Source organism: Pan troglodytes, chromosome 6, assembly GCF_028858775.2.
Source record: "Pan troglodytes isolate AG18354 chromosome 6, NHGRI_mPanTro3-v2.0_pri, whole genome shotgun sequence".
Classification (NCBI taxonomy): Eukaryota; Metazoa; Chordata; class Mammalia; order Primates; family Hominidae; genus Pan; species Pan troglodytes.
Genome location: NC_072404.2, coordinates 61,305,096 through 61,330,695, shown reverse-complemented (window position 1 = coordinate 61,330,695; position 25,600 = coordinate 61,305,096). Strand labels below are relative to the sequence as shown.

Genomic DNA, 25,600 nt, shown 5'->3' with positions numbered 1-25,600 from the left:
TGGGGCACTCATTTTGGGTGGGGTTGGTGTTAGATGGGTCCTGAAGAATTGGAATTTTCAGATTGAAAGTCAAGCCAGCAATTGAAATATAAACAGACATAGGAGCCTTCTTGCTAGCATATGGGTTTTTTTTAAGTCCTTTTTTTTTTTTGAAACATCTTATGTTTGAGTATTTTTTTTAAACTTTCCAACCTTATTTTATTTCTCCAGATGATGGTGGCAATGTGATAACCAGCACTTAGCAGGTGCTTGTTGTGTGGCAGCATTGTTTTAAGTAAGCACATGGCGTTTCATCTGTGCAGCCTTCCCACCCCTGCCCCAGGCTCCGTGCTGCCCTCCTGTCCATTTTGCAGATGAGTGGACTGTGGCTCAGGAGACTGGGGCTTTCTCAAGATTTTCTGCAGTTGGACCTAGCATTCAAACCTCAGCAGATTGACTTGCCAACCTAAAATAATGAAAGGGGTCAGAATATGATTTAAAGAGCATTTAAATAAGTACAAAGTGTGAGGTAGGCCACCCAGAAACACCAACTCCGAAGAAATGGTGTCAGTTTTCCGAAGTAGGAAGTGAAGGCTTCATTTATGTGGGCTGAGACAGTGGAGTTTTTAGCAGGATTACAACATTATTCATACAAGGTTGGTGTGTATGTTATAGCAATTTGATTGGCTATAGGTGATGTTTCTTTTTGGGGAGGGGATATTTAACATTTTCTTAACAGAGGGTGTAATAGTCCTGGGTTTTCTTTCACCTGGTCTAAGCGAAGCAGGGCAATGAAGGGGGAGTTAATCTACAACAAGGGTCATTAATTCAGAGGGCGGGAGGCTTTTGACCCTAACATGGTTTCCCTTTAGTCAATGTACAGAGCAAGAAAAAGGAGAAAATGAGTTATCTATAATCTGAGAAACATAAATTGTAACCATATGTGACTCAGATCACAGTCACATTTCTCTCAAAGCTTGAAGTGTTTGGAGGGGGGGTTCCAACAGCTTTTAGGTTTATTTGTTTTCACAGACTTCAGAGTATGTTCTTAAAGCCCCAATGTGTGAAGTTTATATAATCATAGCATTTTCCTCTTTGAGATTCCATCATGGCCTGTCCTGGAGGGAGTTCCTGTTGCTGGTTCACGTTATGCATTTTGGTTATTAAGAGACTGAGAAACTCCATCATGTTATCCTAAGTAATGTGTCTTTATTATAAATAGAATGTGGAAATTTGGAAGATGAGAATTTTGGCTTATGGAATCCAGAAGCGGATGAACAGGTTTGTGAACTGGAGGATGGCTTAGGAAGGAACTGGCAAGGCTCACTGTGGCCTTGAGACCTGGTGGAATGAGTCAGGGTCATTGTCCTGCTGGGCTGAACCCCTGCCTCTCCCACCTCCACCTGCCTTGCTAGGTAGCCTGCACTCGCCCAGTCCTTTGTGGCAGGCTGGGCTCAGAAGGTCTCAGAGGAAGCTCAGCAGGTGGCTGGGAGAGAGCAGAGGCTGCCCTTAGGGACACTAGGTGAGTGCAGCAGCTTTCTGTTTCATACATTGAGTGCTTGGGGCTCCTCATAGGTAAGCAGCAGAGGGGCTTCCAGCACACACCCATGTTCTCATTATCATATACAGGTTATTAGAGAGGGGAAATCTATGGGGAAACATCTTAGAACACATGGAAAAGAAAACAAGTGAGTTTTGCTGATGGCTATTGGGGTTATTCATTCGTTTATATTTATTTGCTTTGTGCTGTGTTCATCAGCAGAGCTCACTGAAGGGAGTCCAGCATAAGCAGTCTCTATGATACTGCAGTCCCCGAAAGGTTTTTGTAAGCAGGAACTATGTGAGCAAAATTTAGTTTATTGTTTCAAAATTCTCATAAAGAATTATGTTCCCAGCAGAGCCTCCTGCTGTGTCAGTGGTAATTGATGACTACTACCTTTTTCAATAATAATGAGGTATGCACTAGCGAAATGAAGAGGAGCCCATCCCTGAGGAGCTCTTGATACTTAGGAAAAGGAGAAGGGCTGCTTAGAACAATACCCTGGACCCAAATGGCATGACCACTAAGAGCTGGATCTTATCTGGCACCTAAAAGGTGCTGGGCAGTGTCCTAGTGGTTACCCCCACTGTGTCCCTCATGGTAGCCCTGGAAGCTACATGTTGCCGCTCATTTTACAGATGCACAAAGTGAGGTTGAGAAGTTAAGGGATTTAGCAAAGGTCATCTGTGCAGTGAAAAGAGGCAGTAGTTGTTCTTTCCAGCTTTCACATGTGCGGAAATGGTAGTGCTGAAAGTGAGCGATTGTCATGCAGTCTGCTTCCCTGGGGCCAGCGATTGAGCTGGGGGGTGGTCGGGAGGGCAAGCTGTCCATGCAGAGCACCCTCCCTCTCCTGTCGCTTCCCCCTTCAGGCTTTGGTCCCCGTCCTATGCTTTGCTTCCATCTCTCCTTTTCCCTCCACTACTTCTCCAAGTTCTACAGGCAGATTGGAAATTTATTTTAAGACTGGTTCCTTTTTAAAAAGTATATTTCTCTATGTAACTTAAGTTTCTGATGGATTTTTCTTGTGGCCTAGAGGCATGATTCATTGTAGTGGTTTAATTTGTAAACAGCACCTTTCACCTGATTTTATCCTTCGTGAGATGCGGCAAAAAGCAGCCACCTCGGAAGCTTTCCTTCTCCATTCCCAGACCCTCATCTCAGCCTCAGATGCTGATGTCTCCTGCGCTTGGGTGAGGTCTTCCTCCTCTCCTCATTCTGCGAAAAATCCTGGGGAATCTCATCTACATCTAAATCTTCAATGACAGTTGTTTATGTGAATGTCTCCAAAACCTATATTTCTGGTCCAAGAATTCCCTGCTGAGCTCCAGCCCCTATCGACCCAGTTGTCTAACAGAGACCTCCTCCAGGGTGGCCCAGAGGCCTCAGACAGTGTATCTGAAGCAGAGCTCACCCTTTCCCCAAAGCTCCGCCCATTGGTTCTGTGTCAGTCCATGGCACTGCCTCCCATCCAGGACAGTGCTCCAGAAACCCCACCATCCCTACATCCTCGGCAACCCAAGTTCTGCAATTTTTTACTCAAAGTTTCTAGAATGTGCCTCTCCCAGGCCCCGTTTTCTCTATTCCTGACTCAGTCCAGGCCATTTTCCTCGTGTACAGTCCTTGGGATGTTTCTTCTCCATTCTGCCCATGTGAGCTTTTGAAACCTTTGTCTGATCTGTTACTTTTCTTCTTGAAATCCACTGATGGTACCCTATTGGCCTATGGGAAAAATTCCAGCCACCCTCAAGTTAGTTCCCAGTGCTCTTCAGTGCCCTGTGAGATCCTGGATGGAACGAGATAGACCTGCCCTCTCCTGACCTTGGCAACTCCACAGCCCTTGCCCTGAACCAGGTGCTGTATTAGATAAGGAGGCAGCAGGCATCACACATGTGTAACCTTGTTTCATTTTAGGATTGACCAGCCACTTGGAAAGTTTTAGGGACTATCTCTCAATAAGAGATAAAACTCTTACTGGCATACCTCTCTGTCTCTCTTCTTTACCAGTAATCACAATTTTGGATAAGCTTTTGCATTTTGGCAACCATGAAGGATGGTAAGTAAAGAGGTCTAATATCGTAAGTCTTGAGCAGGGCAGGTAGCAGCTACGGTTGCCACGATGGATCCTTCCAGGACATGCCTTCCTCAGCATGGTCTTTGTAAATGTTGTCCCCTGAGTTGTGCAGTGCAAGCCTGTGCGGCTGAACAGGAGAGACTTGGGAGCAGCCCTGCTGTGCGGCTGCAATCTGAAAGGAAATGATGCCTCATTGCTAGGCCTAGGAAGAGGGTGAGTGTCTGTGTGTGTGTGTGTGTGTGTGTAGAGTGCAAGGGAAGGGAGCACAGAGATATCAGGGGAACCAGGTCTTGAGGACGGAGCTCTTTATCTGGGATGTGATGGAAAGAAGCAGTCGTGGTGTTTGTGTGGTAGGGGTGGGGTGGGGTTGCAGGGATTGAGGTCAGGGAGTGGGGGCTTCTGGAAGGGTTGAGAAAAGTATTTACTTTTGACCCCTAATTTGTATCATTGGTTTCGTTAAGGGATATATTTAAATGAAAACCAGAAATGTTAGGCCTAGATCTATCATCTAAATAATATTTATTTTATGGTAAATGAATTGGAGTTTACAGCCAAGCCTAGTGACCTTTGGGTCTGCATCATGGGAAAACAGTCCGTTGCTCCCCAGGCTAGTCTTTTTATTTTCCTCACTCTGGGAAGCAGTCCCCTTAAAGAGGTTTTTACTGGTGACTCCTCTCAAGTACTGCAAAAGTAGAAATGAAAATTTATCCCCAATAAAATCCTGTTAGGTGTTGGAACTAAAATATGAATCTAAAATATAAAAATAGCCTGTATAACAGACGAACTGCAGCTCCTTTCCAACAATGCCTCCTGCTAGGGCAACACATATATTGGAAATGAGATTATGAGATATAATTAACTTGTCTGCCTATACTGTTACTCTTTGAATGTTTCCAAGTTTATTTTAGGAAGATTGACAGTCATAATTATATTGTCAAGCATTTGTCGTTTTTGCTGTAGCAATAACACTGAAACTCAGACAAAAAGCTCCCACCTGACTTTGATTGGAATGGTGCAGCAGACAGATTTCGGTTGCATGTCTTTTCCTACAGCGCCTTAGCATTTGTCAGCAATTTGCAGCTAGCAGCACGTATAATTTTTTCTTCGGGTTCAGGAGTTTAGTCTAGGAGGAAATCCTGTTGTGTTGCCATAGTGCTCCGTCACCTTTCTGGGTTGAGCATGGCTGAGTGACTCAGCCCATGGGAGGTTTCCTAGGAGAACAGGCTCCACTTGCTGCCTCTCTGCATGAACTCCGTGTGCCGGCAACCTGGCGACCAGACTCCTGCGTTCGGAGGGGCTGGGGCTCCAGGACCTGAGTGCCCCCCATTGTTGGAAGGTGGTGTCATATGGTAGGAAAAGGGCAACTTTGGAGCCACACAGACCTGGTTCCAGCACTTTCTTTTGAGGCATCAATCACTTAGCGTTTTCCTAGACTTCATTTGTCACCCTGGGAAAATCATGCTTGTGTTGCTGGGCATGTGTAAGCATGGAGATCCATCCTGTGTGAGTGTGTAGGTCTGAAAAATAATGGGTGTCTAATAAGGGGTAGCTGGCATCCTTAATATGTGTCATCTGCTTTCTGATAGAGGCAGCCATTTGATTTAAGACAGAAATGGGAAACTATTTCCCACCCCATTCCTATGAAGAGAACAGCATTTTGCGATAGTCTGAGTTTCTTGGGAGGAGAGGCATTTTGTACGGAGGTTTTAAAATCAGCTAAATTACCTTCTTTCTGTCATTGCTATTTCTAAATCCAAAAGGTGCTTATATTTGTCCATCTTACCCAGTCCCTCAGTGGACTGCCTTGCCCATGCAGTGCATGTTAATAACTAGCAGAGGCACAGACCTCGACCCTTGTAGGTCCACTGCTTCCTTTTCCACAGGGTCACTGGTCCCTGACCTGGCTAACCTGGCTCCCAGGGCTTTCCCTCCACCTCCACACCTTGTCAACACCTTTTTTTTTTTTTTTTTGGACACAGTCTCACTCTTGTTGCCCAGGCTGCAGGGTCACTGCAACCTCTGCCTCCTAGGTTCAAGCGATTCTCATGCCTCAGACCCCCAAGTAGCTGCAACTATAGGCACGCGCCACCATGCGTGGCTAATTTTTGTATTTTTAGTAGAGACAGGGATTCACCATGTTGGCCAGGCTGGTCTCAAACTGCTGACCTCAAGTGATCCACGCTCCTGGGCCTCCCAAAGTGCTGGGATTACAGGCGTGAGCCACCCCGCCCAGCCTTCAACATGTATTTTGTATTTGATAATTTCCTCCTTCAGATTTTTTCTGCTTTCCCTCCCACTGCGTGTAAGACGAAAGAGAGGCCCTCTTCCTCCACCTCAGCCCTGACCGTGTTGAACCCTTCCCCACTTGGAGTTTCTTTCCCTTTTTCCTAAGGGAAGGGGGAAAAACAAGGTGACCTATTCCATTTCTAGAAATGGAATAACTAGACCAGAGCTTATTGACAGATTTCCTGAGGGAAAGGAACACCAAGTGTTTGTGCATTTAATTCTTTGCGTCTGATGGGAGAATTGACTTTCGAGGCATGCTTTGGGGAGCACTCAGAACCCGATTTTGAAAGGAAAGCATTTTGTGCTGTTTCAGCCCTGCTGGACGTATTTGCCAGCACAGGTGTACGGTGTGCACGTGGGGTTCTGGTGCTCCACGCCCTAACATTCCAGGACATTGCTTTGATGTCAGTGAAAACTTCCATTGACTCTAGGAGTGATGAAACAGCAGCAAGCATGGCAAATAGGTTTATTTCACATGAAGCCTTGCTTGTCTTCTTGGTAGCGACAGCCTGGAGTGCCTTGCTATAGAGAAGTCTGGAAGAATGCTATGGCTGATGAGGGAAGTTATGTCTGCAGGATGGTAGGGCTCATGGTTTGTTGTTTTCTCTGCATAACAGGGAGATAATTTGCCAACCCAACCGGAGCACTCAGTGTCTTCATGCTGTCATGTGCCCCTTCGCCTGTCACCATGCCCTTCCCTCTTCTCGGGCTGTCCTGTGTGTCTCTCTTAGTTCTCATTTTAGATACAGCCTTCTCCAGGAAGCCTGCCCTGATTCCTTCAAGCCAGTGTAGCCTCTGACTCTAAAATTTAATTGCTTTATTATGAAAATAAGCCTAATGCATTCTAATTGTGGAATAATTGGAAAGTAGAAAAATATACAGACACGAAAATAGGTCATGTTTTCCTTCCAGCCATTTTCTGCGCAATTTTCATACACTGGTCGTTAACATATACTCAATAGTGCATCCTTCTGTCACGAGCATTTCCATTCCGTTAAAAATTACCCATCAGCCTGTTAGCGGCTGTATAATACTTCGCGATAGGGCTAATGGTGGACTCGCGAGTGCTCCTGACATTGAGTATTTAATTTGTTCCCGTTTTTATATATTGTAAGAATGCTGAAATGAACATCTTTGTACATTTTGGACTTTTTTAAAGGATGGATTTCTAGAAATGGAATGCCTAGACCGGAGCTTACTGACAGATTTAAAGACATCTGATATATATTTCCAGACTGCAAACTTTCAGAAAGCTTTTTTCAAACCAAATTTATATTCCCTCCAGCAGTGTACAAGACCATGGAGTTAAATATTCTATCATTGTTTCTTAGGGCAAAAATAAGTGTTGCCTGTGTTACAAGGTTTGGATCTTCGCCCTTATTTATGTACACTTATGTACGTTTGTTTACAATCTGTGTTGGCAGATTTTCTCTCCAGAGGGTGGCACCTGCCGGACTGCGGCACCTAGTGGCTGCTGTTGGGCTGGTGTCGCACCTTCGGCTTTTATGGCGGCTTTATTGCTATTCCAGGAAGTGGATTCTGCCAGGAGTCCTTGGACTGATGCAGTGAAGGAAATGCTGTTCCCTCTCCCAGGCGCTGGCATTTCCAGGACCCTCCCTTGTTCTGGGGAGTAGCGCCTGTGCACGGCTGTGCAGTCCCCTTGGCCCGGGCTGTGGTGGCACTCAGGCTATCATGCTGAGGAGAGGCCTGGCTCATGAAGTGGATGACCAGGGACTGTTGGTTTTCCTGGTCCGGGTAGGCAGTCTCTGCAGTGACCATGATGGGGATGGGGGTGGGAAAAAGTCTTTTTCCAAGCAAGATTTGAGAGCACCGCTCATGGAGGAGGGGAGCAATGGCATTTTAATATGTGAGATTTTTGTAAAGGGGGATCTCTTGTAGAATGTGTGCATACTCTCTTGTATGGAAAGCAGGAGGTGTTCTTTGTCTAAGTGGATGTGTGCCTAGAACGTACTGTTTGGGGAAAGGATGTAGATGAGCTTAGATGAGCTTCTGCTCATTGCAGGTGCTTCCTCCGCTTGTTTCTGTTCCCAGGGTAACTGCCCAGGGCCCAAGGTACACGGCTGGTCGCACTGCAGAGTGTCCGCCAGTGTGTCCTGCTCCTGCCGGCCACCTGCAGCAGATGGCTGAATGTGGAGCAGAGCCTTTTTTTGACAGTGGAGAAAGGGAAAAGGTCTCTGTGGAAGATTGAGGTCTGGTTCAGTCTCAGTCGCAGAAGCAGTGTTTCAGGTTCACTTGGTTCTTCAGCTTTTGTCCAGACTCCAGACTGGCTACGGATTTGGGGGTCTTAGGAGAAATTAAGCCATGGGCCCGTGCATGTGCCATCAGTCTGACTAGTCCAAGGGAGTCTGTATGCCTGATCGTGAGGGCCACTTGCCCTGAGAGAAGGGCAGATTATTGGGAAGCTTAGACCCCTTGTTCATCTTTTTGTCCCATGACCGTCTATGTAAATGGCCCTTGAATGCTTTCAGTGTTTTGGAGTGGTTTATGATTAACTGGTCCTATCTCCCCTGTCGAACCTTTAGGTAATTTAGGCGCATTTGGAGTACCTGGTCTCTAGCTGCCTGGACTGCCCATTGTCTGTTGGCAAGCCTCTTGGAGTGGTGTTTTCACTGCTAGACACGCCCCTACCTGTTTTTCCCCTGTGTTTAAATCTCCCAACTTCCATGCCTCATAGGTGGGTCTGCCCTCAGGCCCCGTGCCTCCAGATGGCCAGTCTCACTGTGGTCACCCTGGGCTCTTCCTAGATATAAATGATGATAAAACAACATCCCCCCCAGGGTGGATTTTGTTGGGTTTGGGAAATGCTGGGATCTCATGATCCTGCAATGCCTGTTATAGAACCCAGTTGCTTGCCAGTTTTCTTTCATCTTTCGTCTACTTATAATCTACAGAGCAAGAGTGCTGGTGATTATGGACTATATTTCCCAGATTTCTGAATGTAGTCCTGGGCCAAGAGGAATGTGGTAAACCCAAGCACAAGGCTAGTAAAAGTAAAGATGGTTAGAGTCCCTTAGAAAGTGTGCATGAAAGAGAGCTTTGTACTCCCCAGTAGCAGGCGTGTTCACCCACACCCATGCATCTTGCTGGATGGCCTGCATAGAGCAGACAGCGTGTTTGGGAGTGTGGGACTCATCTGAATGCTAAGTAAGGAGCAGCTTTGCCTCTCATGGAACGAACGCAGGTCCCTGTAAGTGAGGACAGATACGCGTCCCAGCTCTAATGTGAGAAAACAGGAAGGTAAGCCAGGGATCCCCCGGGGTATCCCCGAGTCCGGAGGGGCAGAGGGCGGAGCCTCTGAGGACCAGGCGGTCAGCCACTGCTCTTCTCAAATTAGTCATTGCGGTGTGCTGGGAGGAGGGGAAGACACAGGCAGCATAAACCTGGCAGATCTTCCTGGAGCCTCCATTTTACTTGACATGTTTAGGGGTTGGGGGTTAAAGGCAACCTTTTAATTGATAATTGAAAACATTATGTGTGAAATTTAATGCAAATATATAATGGAGTAGAATACAACATGTGTAAACGAAATAGAATGCAAGGGCGTGAACTTCTAAGGTAAAGCTTGGGATGTCAAACAAATTTTGCATCCCACTGAGTGTCATTTAAGACCACATCTCCATTCACCTGGCTCCCATTCCCAGAATCTGCGGTCACGGTCTTAGGTGACTGTCGGGGTATTTTGGTGGAAATTTTTAGAAAGCCCTTGGAGGGGAATCAAACAGGTGACTGAAACTGCTGGTGTGCTTTTAAGAGAAGTTGGAAGAAGAGACATTCTCTGTGCACAGGGTAGTAAATGCACATGCCTGCAGGCTCAGGGCACAACCTGCCCAGCCACATCTACTAGGGAGTGATGGGAAGTGTGGTAAAATGGAAAAGATCTCGCCATGTGAAAGATATGGCGGGGAAGAGGGAACCAGGCACCACTCAGGTCTACTGATTGTTAATGAGTCTTTGGATTTTTCAGGAAAAATTGAATATCTAGATTTTGTGTAAAGTTTCTTTATCTCAAAGCTATCATGGGCCAAACAAAACATGTCTATTGGTAGCTAGTAGGAGACGATCATTCCCAACTCAACTGGTTTGTTAGTCAAGTAAAGGGTTGCATGATGGGCATACTTAGTTCCGTGCTCCAGAGCTCTCTGTAAAGGTGTATTCCTGTTGTTTCTCAAATTTACATGAGATTCTGTAACTCCCAAAAAGTTGGCAAGGTTTATTGGTATGCAGAGGCTTACGTTTAAATTAAAGATTCCTGTACTTACATGTCACTGTTAATTAGCCCAAATTTCACTCCCAGCCTTGGTGTGTGTATGGCATCAACCTTAGAAAGCCTTGGAGCCCACCTTGCCTGCCACTCTTCCTATTCATTTCTACATGAATGCATGTAGCCCCAGGGGGAAGGTAGCCTCAGTCCTGTTGGAGTCCTGTTATCTGTGGAACCCCTGGAGCCCCTTTGTCCCCCGTCCCCAGCCTCAGAGGTGGGACAGGGTTGGATCTGGATGTTAGCTGGCATTAGGTGAGAACAGTGGAATCAAGACCCAACCCACCACTCCCTCCTACAGCTCTGTCGGCTTCTCCCAAGTCTTAACAGCTGACCTGGGGCTGCTAAAATCCAGGTCAGAGGGATTACAAATTGCATGGCCTTCTGCCAGTCTGGGCGGTTGGCAGAATGTGGGTCGAGAGAGCTGTGTTGCTGAGTCATCTCTGCTCTGGCTCGCTCATCAGTGAAATGAAGGCTGTCCTTCTCCATGTTCAGGGACACTGGGGACAAGGCCTGTAGCTCCCATTTGTGGAGGTGCTTCCTGTTGGTTTTAGGATGCAGACCTGATCCCGTGGCTTAGCCTCCCAGGCTCTGCATGGCCTGAGCTCTTGGCCTACTGGCCTCCGCTCCATCGCCCCTCCCTTTGGGCTCTGTGCTTCAAAGCTGGGGCCTTAATTCAGGGGTGGTGGTGGTGGTGCTGGTATCACTCATTTCTTGGCGGGGGAGCACAATATATTTGTATATTTTTAAAATCAACTTAATTTTGGAATAAGTTTAGATTTATAGAAAATTTGCAAAGCACATTTGCAAAGCAAATACAGAGTTGCTGTATAACCCAGTTTCCACTAATTTAATAACTTACATTGCCATGCTGCATTTGCCTAAAAAGGAAACCAACATTGGTATATTGCTATTAATTAAAATTGCTTTATTTGGATCTCTCCAGTTTTTCCATTAATGTCCCTTTTTCTGTTGGGAGATTCAGTTCATCATGGCGTATTGATTTAGGCTCATTTCAGTTTTGCCAAAACTTCTTGCATCCTACCACCTCACGGTCCATAGAGTGTATAATTCTGCCTTTCCCTTAAGTGTTCTCTTTGTACAACTATTCTCAACTTAGTGAGCTACCTGGGAATTATATCTTCATTCATGGGGTCAGATCCTGTCTACATCTCCCTCGACTGTCTTGTAACTCAGGAGATGGCACCACCTGTGCCCTCCTCATGACTGAGTCCTTGGCTTCTAGCACAGGCCAGAGCTGTGGAGTGCTTAGTGAGTATCTGTGAGCTGATTGAACAGCTGGGCTCAGTAAATCCTTCCTTTTTTTCACTTTTTCTTTTCTTTATTTTATTTTTTTAAATTGAGACAGGGTCTCATTCTGTCACCCAGACTGGAGTGCAGTGGTGCAATCACGGCTCATCGCAACCTTGACCTCTCAGGCTCAGGTGGTCCTCCCACCTCAGCTTCCTGAATAGCTGGTATTACAGGCATGTGCCACCATGCTAATTTTTGTATTTTTTTTTGTAGAGTTGGGGTCTTGCTGTGTGGCCCGGGCTGGTCTCAAACTCCTGGGCTCAAGGGATCCGCCTATCTCAGCCTCCCAGAGTGCTGGTGTGAGTCACTGCACCCAGCCAAATCATTCCTTTTTAAACACAAGAGCTGCAGCTCTCCACAAATGACAGATCTGTGAGCTTCCATGGGGCTTGCCAGACAGGGAGCCTTAGGCACAGAGCACGAGCAGGCAGTGTTCAGCTCAGTGGATACCTCTTGAGTCCCGGTGGATGTGTAACCAGTGTGGCCCGCAAGCTGTGATTCTAACTGCAGTCACGCCTGTGTTATTTTTCTAGTCATACTGGAGTGTAGTCATACCTGTGTTTATCCTAAGGTGAATTCAGCCATGCATACTGGGCCAGAAAGAGGATGGGGAGAGCAGGCTTCTTCCCTCCTGGCTGCGCCTCTGAGTGCCTCCCTCCTGCCACGGGTCAGTTGTGTGCTGCTTTGTCTGGGGCTGGTGGGATCTTGACATCAAGACAGGCCTCCCAGGGGAGAGCAGCACGTTCTTGGACCTCACAGCACTGGGGGCTTCAGTAACCCAGTGGGATGCCCCTCCTGATGAAAGAGTTTTCTTCTCCTAGCATGGTCTCGCCTGTGCCCCTTTAAAGAAATAGTGATCACAGGGAACATTGACCATAGGTGACTTTTCCTGTATTTAACAAGTTTATTTCATTTTTAAATAAAGTAATATATGTATATAAATGGAAAGTTTAATAATGTCAGAGCTTAACACAATCTTCCCCATGCCCCACCGTTGTGGTCTGCTTCTCAGAAGAACTACTTTCAACTCTTATTTAGCTGGTTCTTTTACTATTTGCCTCCACATTTTAAAATAATACACATACCTTCTAGCTCTTGATTTAACAGTGCTAGACATTATTTAATCTCTCTTCCTCTATCCTCTCAGTATATATGTTTATATCAGTACCGATTACACAAAAGTAAAATGTATTTAAAATATCTGGTTAAATCCACATTTAGTATCATCATTATTTTGACTACGTTTTGCTGACTGTTGAGCCATGTAGAACACTAAAATTGCGCTTTTATTGGACAACTTTTTTTATTTTCCTTGAGTTCAAAATGGCCTCATGGTTTCATTAGCTTAGTTTATTTCAGATGTTTGCTTGAGTTCCACGGTCTCCACCAACTCTGCTCTCCACCAACTCTGCGGAAGCCTTCGACAACACTCTCCAGAGTTAAATGTTAGATTACATTCGTCAGTTTCAGTTTCCCCTCTGGTGAGGTCCTCCCTGAAACCCCCACTCTTCCACACCAGTTGGAGCTGTGTTCTTTTTGGGAAGACCCAAAAAGAAGTTTTCAGCACATTCCAGTATCAGAAAGACTGTTTTCTTTTCAAGAAACACTATCTTTTCTCGCAAGTTTTTTTCATCCGATGGACACCATGATGTTGTGACTAACAGTGTTCCCCGTTCTGCCTTGGCCCTCAGGAGCCTGGAGCTAAGTGTGGGGCCATCTGCTTCCCCCACCAGCCCTGCTGCCCTAAACCATGAAAACCATGCCATTGTGTGCATTTATTTTGTTCCAATTTCATCATATTTTCTTCTTCTTGTGTCGCTTTTGGTCAGCTAAAATCTTTTAAGAATGTGTTTTACAGATTAACACAGAAGCATGCTGGGCCACACATTTACAGCCAGTTGATTTTTGACAAAGGGGCTGAGAACATCCATTGGGCAAAGGACATTGTCTCTTCAATAAATGGTGCTGGGAAAACTGTATATCCATATGAAGAAGAATGAAAGTAGACTTCTATCTCTCGCCATGTACAAAAATCAACTCAAAATCAAAGACTTAAATGTAAGACCTGGAACTATGAAAGTATTATGCTAAAATAAAACTTTGGGGAAATGCTTCAGGACATTGTTTTGGGCAAAGATTTCTTGAGTAAAGCCTCAAAAGCACAGGCAACCAAAGCAAAAATTGACAAATACGATTACATCAAGCTAAAAAGTTTCTGCACAGCAAAGAAAACAATCAACAAAGTGAAAAGACAACCCACAGAATGAGAGAAAATATTTGTAGGCTATTCATCTGACATGGGATTAATAACCAGAATATATAAAGAGCTCAAACAACTCAGTAGCCAAAAACCAAATAATCTGATTTAAAAATGGGCAAATTATTTGAATAGACATTTCTCAAAAAAAAAAACAAACCATGTAAATGGCCAACAGGTATATGAAAAAATACTCAACACCGCTAATCATTAGGGAAATGCAAATCAAAACCATGAGATATCACCTCATCTCAGTTAAAATGGCTATTATCAAAAAGACTGAAAATAAATGGTGAGGATATGGCGAAAGGGGACCTCTCAAACACTAGTGGTGGGAATGTAAGTTAGTACTATGGAGAGCAGTATGGAGGCTCTTCAGAAAACTAAGAATATGGAACTACCTTATGATCTAGCAATCTCATTGCCAGGTATTTTAAATGGACAAAGGATTTGGACACACATTTCTCCAAGGAAGGACATGAGCATATTGAAGAGATATTTGTACTCCCATGTTTGTTACAGCACTGTTAATAGCCAAGATAAGGAATCCACCTAAGTGCCCATCAGTGGACACATGGATAAGGAAAATGTGGTTTTATATACACAATGGAATATTATAAAGCCATAATAAAGAATGAAATCCTAGGCTGGGCGTGGTGGCTCATGCCTGTAATCCCAGCACTTTGGGAGGCTGAGGTGGGCGGATCACGAGGTCAGGAGATCGAGACCATCCTGGCTAACACGGTGAAACCCTGTCTCTACTAAAAACACAAAAAATTAGCCGGGCGTGGTGGCAGGTGCCTGTAGTCCCAGCTACTCGAGAGGCTGAAGCAGGAGAATGGTGTGAACCTGGGAGGTGGAGCTTGCAGTGAGCCAAGATCACGCCACTGCACTCCAGCCTGGACAACAGAGCGAGACTCGTCTCCAAAAAAATAAAAATAAAAATAAAAAAACAAAAAAGAAGAATGAAATCCTGCTAGTTGCAGTAATGTGGATCAATATGGAGAACATTAAGTGAAATAAGCCAGGCACAGAAAAACAAATATTGCCTGTTCTGTATTTTTTTTTTTTTTCTTGGAGATGGAGTCTCGCTCTGTCTCCCAGGCTGGAGTGCAATGGCACGATCTCGGTTCACTGCAACCTCTGCCTCTAGGGTTCAAGTGATTCTCCTGCCTAAAGCTTCCCAAGTAGCTGGGATTGTAGGCATGCACCACCACGACCGGCTAACTTTGTATTTTTAGTAGAGACGGGCCTTCACCATGTTGGCCAGGCTGGTCTTGAACTCCTGACCTCAAGTGATCTGCCCGCCTCGGCCTCCCAAAGTGCTGGGATCACAGGCATGAGCCACCATGCCAGCCTGCCTGTTCTTAATCATATGTGGAAGCTAAAATATTTGATCTCATGAAGGTAATGAAAAGAAGAGTGGTTACCAGAGGCTGGAAAGGGTAGTGGGGAGACGGGGATGGAGATGGGTTAATTGATGGGCATGAAAATACAGTTAGAAGGAATAAGATGTGGTGTTCGGTAGCACAGTAGAGCAACTGTAGTTAACAAAAATTAATTGTATATTTCAAAATAGCTGGAAGAGAAAATTTGGAATGTTCTCAACACAGGAAGTGATAAATATTTGAGGTGGTAGATATTTCTGTTACTCTGATTTGATCATTACACATTGTATGCTTGTATCAAAATGTCATGTGTAGCCCATAAATATGTACAACTATTAGGAATCCATAAAATTTGTTAAAAAAAATACATGCTGGATTTGTCTTATGTTTTTAAACAGCTTTGTTGAGATGTCATTCACATGCCATCATCTCGCCCATCTATATTGTATGATTTAATTTTTGATACAGTCACAGGGTTTTTCATCCATCATCACAATCCAATTTTGGAATATTTTGTTCCTCCTAGAAGAAACCTTGTACCTTTAGCAGTCACTCCTGATTCTGGCCCACCCTACCCAAGCCCTGAGCAACCATTAATCTACTCTCTGTCTCTGTAAATTTACTCTTTCTGGACATGTCATATAAATGGAATCATGTAACATGTGGTCCCTTAGGACGGGCTTCTCTTGTGTTATAGCATGAATCAGTACTTCATTTTCATTGCTACCGGATACACCACATTTGGTTATCCATTCAGCAGTTGATGGACATTTGGATTGTCTCCACTTTTTGGCTATTGTGAATAATGCTGCTGTGAACATTTGTGTACAGGTCTTTGTGGGCATATGTTTTCATTTCTCTTGGATAAATATCTACAAGTGGAATTGCTAGGTTATGTGATGACTGTTTAGCCTTTTGAGGAACTGCTAGACTGATTTTCAAAGCTGCTGCACCATTCTGTTCCCAACAGCAATGTATGAGGGGTCAAATGTTCCACATTTTCGCCAATACTTGTTATTGTCTGTCTTTTTTATTATAGTCATATTAGTGGGTGTGAAGTGGTATTTCACAGTGATTTTTACTTGTAATTCCCTAATGACTAATGTTGTTGAGCTTCTTTTCATTAGTTTATTGGCTGTTTGCATTATCTTCCTTGGAGAAATGTGTATCCAAATCCTTTGCCCGTTTAAAAAATAACATGTTTATTAAGATAGAATTTAAATATCATATAATTCATCCACGTAAAGTGTACAATTCTGAAGTTTTTCATATATTCACAGTTATGCAAGTATTGCCACAATCAAGAATATTTTCATCACCTCACAAAGAAACCCTGTACCCACTAGCAGTCACTCCTTTGCCCATTTTTAATGGCTTCTGTTTTTGATATTGAGCGGTAAGACTTTAAATACGTTCCTTATCAGCTAGATAATGGGCAAGTATTTTTTTCCCGTTTCTGCGGGTTGTCGTTTTACTTTATGGTATTGTTTGCAGCCCAAGAATTTTAAGTTTCAATGTAGTCCACTTTATGTATTTTTTTCTCATTACTTTTGCTTTTGGTGTTGTTTTTTTCCTTGTATTTTAAAATGGTATTTATGTAAGCCTTCTCAGACCCTTTTTGAGATCTAAGCCAGACATAAAAATAAACTACGCCGTAAAATGGTGGCATCGACTCTGTCTCAGTGTTGTCTTGGCGGCGAATTCAATAGTAAATTCCCTGCGTTGAGGCCGCAGCGGAGGTGAAGACCTGACACTTAGGGGAAGCAGCCTGCAGGTGAGTGCTCTGTGAGGGCAGCGCCCGTGGTGTCTGGAGGAGCCCTGAGTCCATACACATGGAACTTATGCTCCACGTGTTTACTCGGCTGGGCACCAGGTGGAGGTCAGCCCTTGAAGCTGCTGAGAACAGAAGCACAGCAATGTTGGTGACAGCCAGAGGTCTAAACAGGCAGCCTCCCTGAGGGCACGTGGGGTCTCCTCAGCAGACAGCCTGGGGCAATCAAACACAAGGACGGAATGGGAGTTCATTTATTTTTATTTATTTATTTATTTATTTATTTATTTATTTATTTATTTATGAGACAGAGTCTCACTCTGTCGCCAGGCTGGAGTGCAGTAGCGCGATCTCGGCTCACTGCAACATCCATCTCCAGGGTTAAAGCGATTCTCCTGCCTCAGTCTCCCGGGTAGCTGGGACTACAGGCACGCACCACCATGCCCAGCTAATTTTTGTATTTTTAGCAGAGACAGGGTTTCACTGTGTTGGCCAGGATGGTCTCAATCTCTTGACCTCGTGATCCACCCTCCTCGGCCTCCCAAAGTGCTGGGATTACAGGCGTGAGCCACTGCGCCTGGCTGGGAGTTCATTTATTTTATGAGCTAAACAGACATGTGTTACCTAGCCAGGGAAGTTCGCCAACATTTACACCATCATTTCCGTGAGAAAATGAGCCCTAAATTTTAAACCATCCCTAAGTTGGGGTTTTCTGTCTTAATTCATGAGTGTTCCTGCTGTTTCCTTATTTGGGAGGCTGTGTGTGTGTGTGTGTGTGTGCAGCGCTCATGTTATGCGCCCGTTTGTTATGTTGTGTGTATGACAAATATGCGTGTATGTGTGTATATATAACATGTTTCTCCATTGAGTCCTGGTTCCTGTCCATATAGTTGGTTCAGCAACCACTTACTGAGCCTGCCTGTGGCCACCTCTGTCCCAGGTCCACGCAGGAAGGCAGTCTCCCTTCAGCATGCCACCTCCAGAGGGACTCAACTCCATCTGTGTCAGGGGCTGTTGAGCTCACAGCGGGGCTGATGATCCGGTTGTGAATTATTCACATGCTTTGTTTCCTTCCCTTTCAGCCTCACATGTGGCTCTTTAACAGCTCATTAGTTTTGTTTTAAGGACAGGCAGGGAGAGAGGAATGGGGAGAAGCTGAATTCAGTTTGGTTGAATCTTTGGGGTAAAGGGGTGAGTACCAACTGGAATGGAATTCTTAAATCATTTGGGGATTTCATGTGTTGATCTTGTTCCTTTTTCTCATAGATAATTGATTTGATGGTTTTAAGTTTTTAAATACAATAAGTACACGTACTTTTTTTGTTATTGTTGGGGGGATCAAGTTTCGCTCATGTCGCCCAGGCTGGAGTGCAATGGTGTGATCTTAGCTCATTGCAACCTCCGCCTCCCGGGTTCAAGCGATTCTCCTGCCTCAGCCTCCCGAGTAGCTGGGATTACAGACGTGTGCCACCATGCCTGGCTAATTTTTGTATTTTTAGTGGAGGAGGGGGTTTCACCATGTTGGCCAGGCTGGTCTTGAACTCCTGACCTCAGGTGATCCGCTTGCCTCGGCCTCCCAAAGTGCTGGGATTACAGGCGTGAGCCATCACACCCGGCACCCCGCCTCTCCCCCCCCCCCTTTTTTTTAAAGGAATGAAACGAAAAGGAATGAAACCTTTCCCTCCCCAATACCTTCTCAACCCTAGACCCTCTACAGAGAAAGAAGCATACCTCTCTGATAAGTTTCTTGTGCTTTTTTTTTTTTAAGATTGTATACCCAAATATTTGGTTAAAAGTACACAGATGGGATCATATTATAGACAGTGTTCTGCATCTTGTTTCTCCTTTTTTTTTTTTTTAAGAAATGTTGCTTGGAGATGTTTCCTCATCAGCAGCTCAAACCCACAGCATTCCCCTTAGAGTTACAAAGCGTTCCTTTATAGGAATGGCCATGACTCATTTTAATCCGCCCTCTCTTGATGAACAGCTAAGTAGTTTGTAGCTGTTTTTGTCATTACACACAATGCTCAGGGAAACTCTTGGGTATCTGTCTTCTGTGCTCTTGCAGGTTTGTATAGATGGATTATTATGTTTGTCATTAAACCATGTAAAGCAGTTTACAGTGATCCTCAGTTGGACTGTGGAATCCTCAGTCTTTGGACCATAGGGTTGTTCTTTTTGTGTGGTTTGTGTAGCCTGGCAGGAAGGGCTTGTGTTTAGATTTTGAGAGGGTATTTGAGCATCAAGTTAGCAAAGAACGAAACATTGTTCATTTCAAGAATAAGTCTGAATAAGATGTTGGATATATTCTTTGCAGCTTCATAATGCTTTGCAGACTGGAAGGACTGGCTACATCTTTACCTGGACCTAGAGAAGGACCAGAGAGTGTAGCTCAGTTGGAGAAGAGAGTTCCTAAGTGCGGACTGCATAAGGGATGGTGTTTGCAAATCGCTACTCAGAGTGGTTTGTAGCAAAATAGACTGACTTTGCAATACTTCGTGTTCCAGAAACACTTCTGCAATGAGAGCGGTCTCTAGAGGGGATCAGCAGGAAAAGTTTTCCACCAGTTCAGCTGGTGAAAGAGGTGTCTCGAAGCCCTAAAGTGGGAGAGGCAGAGGGCAGCTTAGTGTGGTCGGGCCAGGCTGGAGGCAGTGTTTGGATCTGGGTGTGTGAGCCGAATGGGGGCTCCTGGGGCCTCCTTACTGGCTGGTGGAGAGGAATGGCAGGTGGGCAGGAGACAGCCCAGATTCACGCTGGCCTCCATCTCTGCCTGGTGGGGCCACTTGGCACTTAGTAAGTGGTTTGGGGGAGAATGAACTTTTGTGGGCAGTTCCCCGTTTCATGGGTTTGAAGTAGTGGAAGTTGGAGGGGAACTGGGGGCTGTGGGAAGTGCATGTTCCTTGGTGGCCTGGGCCTGGGGGCCGGACCTGCTTTTCACACTGTCACAAGCGCTGGCTTCTTGAAACCTTGTAGCGTCCTCCATGGTAGATGTTCTCACCACTCAACAGAGGAGGATACTGCAGGGTCTGCGGGCGCCAGAGCTTTATTTATGTGTGCTCCGTATTGGAGGGCTGCGTGTGACCCAGCAGTGACAGGACCGTGGGCGACTGGCTGGCGAGGAGGTGCGCTGCCTGCATCCTTCCGCCTAACAGAACGCGAAGGACGGGCTCACACGCTCAGGTGCTTGCTCGGCTGGTGGTTCAGTTTGCTGTGAAGCCTGGCCCAGAGTTTGGGCTTCAGTTCTGGGAAAGAAGAGCATGGTGGGCAGTTATGTGTTACCTCCAGAAGGCTGGAGCATGAAATCAGTGGTCTGACTTGTTGGCCTCTGCTTGCTCCAGAGCCAGCGGTGGGGGCAGAGTGCCAGCTGAGGTGTGTGAGAGACGTCAGTGAGATTCCTGCTTGGCTTCCCAGATGTTGCTGCATGCTGTGGGTGTTCAGGGTACAAAATATGTGTGTTCAGCCGAAGGAAGTGAATGCAGGCCTGGTTGGGACAAGGCAGGGTCAGTGCTGCCGGGACGGAGGGGCAGAGCCTTCCACGCAGGCACAGTCCAGGGTCAGGGAATTAGACAGGTCAGGCCGAGAGATCTTGGACTCACCATCTGCATTGCGTTTCTCGTCAGAAAATGTCCGGCGCCTCCCCAAAGCCCCTTCCTTAATCCTCTCAGCCTCTCAGACATGACTTGAAGTCTCAGGTTTTGTGGCCAGGCAGGCCCCACCTTCCCCTGGTGGTGCCTCAAGAGCTCTGCGTTTCATGCGGTCTGGCTGCCATTCTGTTCACTGTCTCTTGCATTTGTGGGCACTTACATTGAATGCCCTGTTGAGTGAGGCTGGGTGCCTACCTCAACCAGACTGGGTACCGTGCGCCCTTCCGTGTGGCAGATGCGCTGCCTGAGCCAGGATCAGCATGCTGCCCCTGTGGTCACGCTCCGTGCCTGGGCCAGTGCTCCTTGGTGTGAACACGAGTTGTTTTTATATCAGTGTCATTGTTCAGTCCTGCCACGTGCCATGTGCTCTGCCCTCATTCTCTCCCGTCTTCCTCTTGGAAAATGTTTTGAGAGACACAATGAAGTTCTCTTTGTCCCCATCAGCATATTGTGCTCCTAAGTTCTCTATCCTCATGGTGGTAAATCTTGCCTGAGTTTGTTTTTTTGTTTGAGACAGAGTGTCACTCTCACCCAGTCTGCAGAGCAGTGGTGCAATCTCGGCTCACTGCAACCTCTGCCTCCAGGGTTCAAGCAATTCCCCTGCTTCAACCTCCCGAGTAGCTGGGACTACAGGCGCCCGCCACCACACCCGGCTAATTTTTGTATTTTTAGTAGAGACGGGGTTTCACCATGTTGGCCAGGTTGGTCTTAGACTCCTGACCTCAGGTGATCTGCCTGCCTTGGCCTCCCGAAGTGCTGGGATTACAGGCGTGAGCCACCACACCTGGCCTTGCTTGAGTTTTAATCAGCCTATGTAGCCTGGCAGTCAGGGCCAGTCTCCATACTTCAGGGTGTATAGTCAAATCCAAGTACAACTTTTGAGCAGGCAGAGGAGGAAGTGGATATATGAGCATTTCCACCAAAGGTTTCCTGAACGCTTGGCCTGGGTCAGACACTGGGGCCAACAGGGTGGCCGAGGCAGGGCCCTTACTCCTCAGGAGCTCCTGAAGACCCAACCCTGCAGGAGGAGCCAGGGCCCTGAGTGCATGATCCTTGCTTGGCACAGAGTGTGGGTCAGGTGTAGGAAAGAGTCGGTCGTCATCAGGGAAAGAACACTGTCTTTGGAGATAGTCTCAGACCTGCGGTAAGTTGACGTCTGCCTGCCCAGCCTCTGCACAGAGGGACAGTGCCCCAACTGCATCCTGGGATGGCAGACACAGTGCTGAGCATGTCTGCTGGTTGAGGGCAGCCCGCTCCTTCCCATGGTCTCATTAGGACCAAATAAGTTCACGGAAGGGAAGATTCCTTGTAAGCTGAAGTGCTGAGCGTTAAATTTAATCAGAGCCCCAAGGGGAAAACTAACAACTCACCTTCTGGAAGTCTCGAAAATTTTCATCCAAGTGACACTGAGGCTGAGGCTCCGTTGGTGGAAACTCTGAAGAAGTGTTTTCCAGATGGAAGTGAATAGACCTAGGGTTCTCTAGAGGTGCATGGATGGAAATGGCTGCGGGGCGGGGGACTGGGAGGAGCGGCAGATACAGGAAGAGCCAATGGCATGTGGGGGCGGCCAGGCCAGAAGGACACTCCCTGGGGTCTGTACTTCACCCTCAGTGAGGCAGCAGGGTTTCCAGGGGGAGCCTGCCCCAGTGCCCTCTGAGCTCACTGAGCTTTGCCCTGATCAGTCAGCCCCACTCTTTTTGCTTGTTTGTGTAATGAAGCCCACTGAAGATAAAATTGCATTCAGAAGAAAGAAAATTGTGACCTCAAGGGGAAGCAAAGAGAAACCCACAGTGAATGGGGAGCCCCTGGAGATTTTCTAGCAGGAGTTGGTGTGCTGTGTGCCCTCCTTTCCTATTCTCTATGACAGAGCCCTGCGTAGCCCCCTGAGCTTTGTCAAGGCTGCTGAGAGGTTTAGGGGCAGGTGCAGTGTCAGGAGTCCCCCAGCCAGGCTCTGGCACTAGAGGCCATGCGGCCAAGCTTGGATGTGGCAGTGGTCTTGGGGCAGGTGCTGCAGGCTCTACCACTCTTCAACTGTGTCTTCCTGTTCTCCTCTTCTCCCATCAGCAAGCTCACCCCCTGGCTTTTGATGCCAGCAACGCTGGCCTCCTTTGTGGTGTGGCAGGAATGTCCTGGGAAGAGACAAGGCTTGACCACGTGGATGGAGTGGGAAGACAGGAGGCACTGGGGACGTCATGTGGCTGGGGTGAGCTAGTGGGTGGTGGTACTTTCCCCAAAGTCCAGAGCACTGGGTGGGAGCAGCGCTCAGCTGTAGAGATGTCTGGTGTGAGGTTCTTCTGGGCACCTGGCAGAGATCCCAGGTGGCAACTGGCAGAAGGTCCCCAGCTCAGAGTGGGCCCTGCATGGCGTTGTATGCTGGTGTTTTTTGTGGGCAGGACACCTGCAAGAGGGCTACAGCTGGAGAAATGGGTGGGGAGGAGTGGCTGTTGACAGCTCCCTGGGCTCAGAGAGAATTGAGTCAGAATTGGGGAAATTGCAGAGCGAGCTCAAAAGCAGAAACCCAGTTGGGGGAAAGTACTGAGCCCAGGGCTCTAAATGACTAATGCAGAAATGATGTTAAGTTTACCTCCAGTCAGAGTGAAACTTTGGGCAGCCCCCGCTCCCTACATGCAGCTGCCCTTCAGGGGAAGTGAGAATTGGCCCAAGCCACAGGTGACCATGACAGGACCTTGCACTAGCTGAGACCCAAGGGTTTAGGAAATTATATGAGAAATGAAGCAAGAGATGATTATCTTTTGACAGCCAAGTCCCCAGATGGAATTTAGATATTTGAACTAGGCCTAAGGAATGTCTGTCTATTAAGTGTCTGTAGAAATTTCTGTCATCTGCTTGCACTTGCTGTTTTACTCTGCTACCATTCTTTTCTCTCTCCATCTCGTAAAAAAAAAAAAAAAAGCTACATGAAATGATTTCCTTCATGGATTTTAACAAGCCAGGACACAGTGACAGCTATTAGAAATTATAGCTGACAGGGCTGGGAGACAGCTGTACAGTTTGCTGGTGACCTTGCACAAATGAGTTGTTTTGGGTGGAAAAGCTGTTGCTTATTTACAACACTGAGGCAGAGTTGTTGCTTTTGGATCTGAGTTTTGCCATCCTCCTTCCTGTGGGTGTTTTCACTCATCTACCTCCCTACCCACCTACCACACACTGGGTAGGAGAAAAGGTAAGAAGAAAAGACTGGGAGGATCAGAGGATATGAAGGTCAGTCCCCAGACAACATCATCGAAGTTCACCCCATCACTATGTTGATGACTGAGGAGGGAAAGCCAGGTAGGGATTTAGGATTAACCTGAGTGCCGTTCTACATTCAGCCTCCCTTGCTAGTCTCCCTGATGGGGACTTTCCTTTGGTGGGTAGTATGAGGGGTTCTTTGAGTTAGCAGAGTCCCTTCCATCTGAAGAAGCTGAGGCTCAGGGGAGTTTCCAGGCAGTGAGACCCTAGGTCCGGAAGGTTCCCTGATGTGGTGTCCCACATAGCTGCTTCCTCTTTCGTGGTTAAAAGCAGATGGCAGACAGCACAGTCAACCACGGTCATCTCTGAGGCTGACTCAGAGCAGGCAGGTGTTTTTTTGTTTTTGTTTTTTTTTTCTTGGCACAGGGAAATCTAAATGAGAGAAGAAATATTTATAAGTCATGGCTCTGGAAGCTGCTTGTGGGTGGACAGTGATGCCCTTCCTGAGTGGGGAAGGCAGGGGCATTTCTGCTGCTGTCCTTGGGCACTGCCTTTCAAGAGCACCACACTGCCCCTTGCATGCACCCACAGACAACACTGAGTGACCGGCCTCCATCCTCACTGGTCTGACCTGGAGGCAGCTGACTGAACCAGCTTTTAGGAGGCACTCATGTGAGTTTGTGTTAAACAGAAATGATTGAGTTGATTGGGTTCAGGAGAGAGACAGAACTGGCATCAAAATCACCTTCCTGGCACATATGTTCTCATTCCTCCTGGTTTTAGCTTAGGCCTCCACACCGCCAGAGACTCCCTGAAGATTTTCTAATACACAGATGCTGCTTTGGGGCAGCACGTGGAACTGACTCTCTTTCTCCCCAAATTTGCTGTAACAGCTTAGTCCCTTAACATTTATAACAAATCAATTCATGACAAGAAATAGAAAGTCTTCTAAGCACAAGAAATTGCTTTTTGACTCCAGGTTAAATATTACCAGATTTAATGAAAATGCATATTACTAGAATTGAGGGGGTGTGAAATTTGGTAGTAGTGAAAAGGAATGAGAGGAGTACACGTGGCAGTGCTTCCCAGTACCTTCCTGGGAAGAGAATGCTGACAGGGTGTGCCAGAAGCCATGAAAACTTCCATGGAAAGGGGAGGAGCCTCCCTCAGATTGCTTTGAGCTGTATTTTTCCACACCAGGGTATCATTTCCAAGCTGGTGGTTGTAACTAGTGTAGTTTCTAAACTTCTGTTTTTTGTTTGTTTGTTTGTTTTTCTGATTCATTTTGGATCACAGGTTCCATATTCTCACTCTCCATAGAGACACAAAAGTAGGTTGTAGAGAATGTTAACTGCATCTTTAGGTTGAGCTTTACTTGACCATGATTCTCAAGAATAAACCGACACAGCACACAATGTAACGACTTAGCAGGAGGCTCCTAGAATAGTGGGCATGCGCCAGGTGGTTCGTATACACTGTTTCATGTAAACCTCAAGGCAAGACAGAAATACCTCTCTCCAGTCTGTAGACAAAGAACCAAAGCTTAGAGACCTTCGGTGACCTGACCATGGTTGGGTCACTGTTCAGGCACAGAAGCAGGCATGCGGCAGGTGCTGTGTGTGTTTATTCTAGTAAGTCACATTGTCTTTAAATGTGGGTGGCACCATCATTTATTCAGCCTTTAGTCAGACTTTAGTCACATCTCAGCTTTTCAATTTCTTGTGCTCTTTACAGTTAGAATCTAGACTTACAGAAATATATGTCATCAGAGAATCCAACACACTTTTCTTCTAAAATAGAAGTCAAATAGGTAGGGTAGTACACAACCTGAATGCAAAAATCCTTATGCATTTTTTGGCATTTTGCTCTTGAAGCTGCT

The 25,600-nt window shown here is 46.2% G+C and overlaps 1 protein-coding gene across 13 annotated transcripts in view; it reads left to right on the top strand.

Annotated features, from left to right (window-relative positions):
- The window catches only part of VOPP1 (VOPP1 WW domain binding protein), a 102,640-nt gene that overhangs the window by 15,730 nt on the left and 61,310 nt on the right, over positions 1 to 25,600 (top strand). The window contains exon 1 of one of the 13 annotated variants that reach the window (XM_016957492.4): positions 18,058 to 18,076. The exons of 11 other annotated variants lie outside the window; for them this stretch is intronic. Coding sequence is in view for 1 of the 2 variants with exons in the window: in XM_009453098.5 (XP_009451373.1) it covers positions 18,909 to 18,953 (45 nt within the window). In the remaining variant the exon portion in view is untranslated. Of the gene's footprint in view, positions 1 to 18,057; positions 18,077 to 18,893; positions 18,954 to 25,600 lie in introns of those variants that run through there. One more of the 13 variants, XM_009453098.5, reaches the window with a different exon arrangement.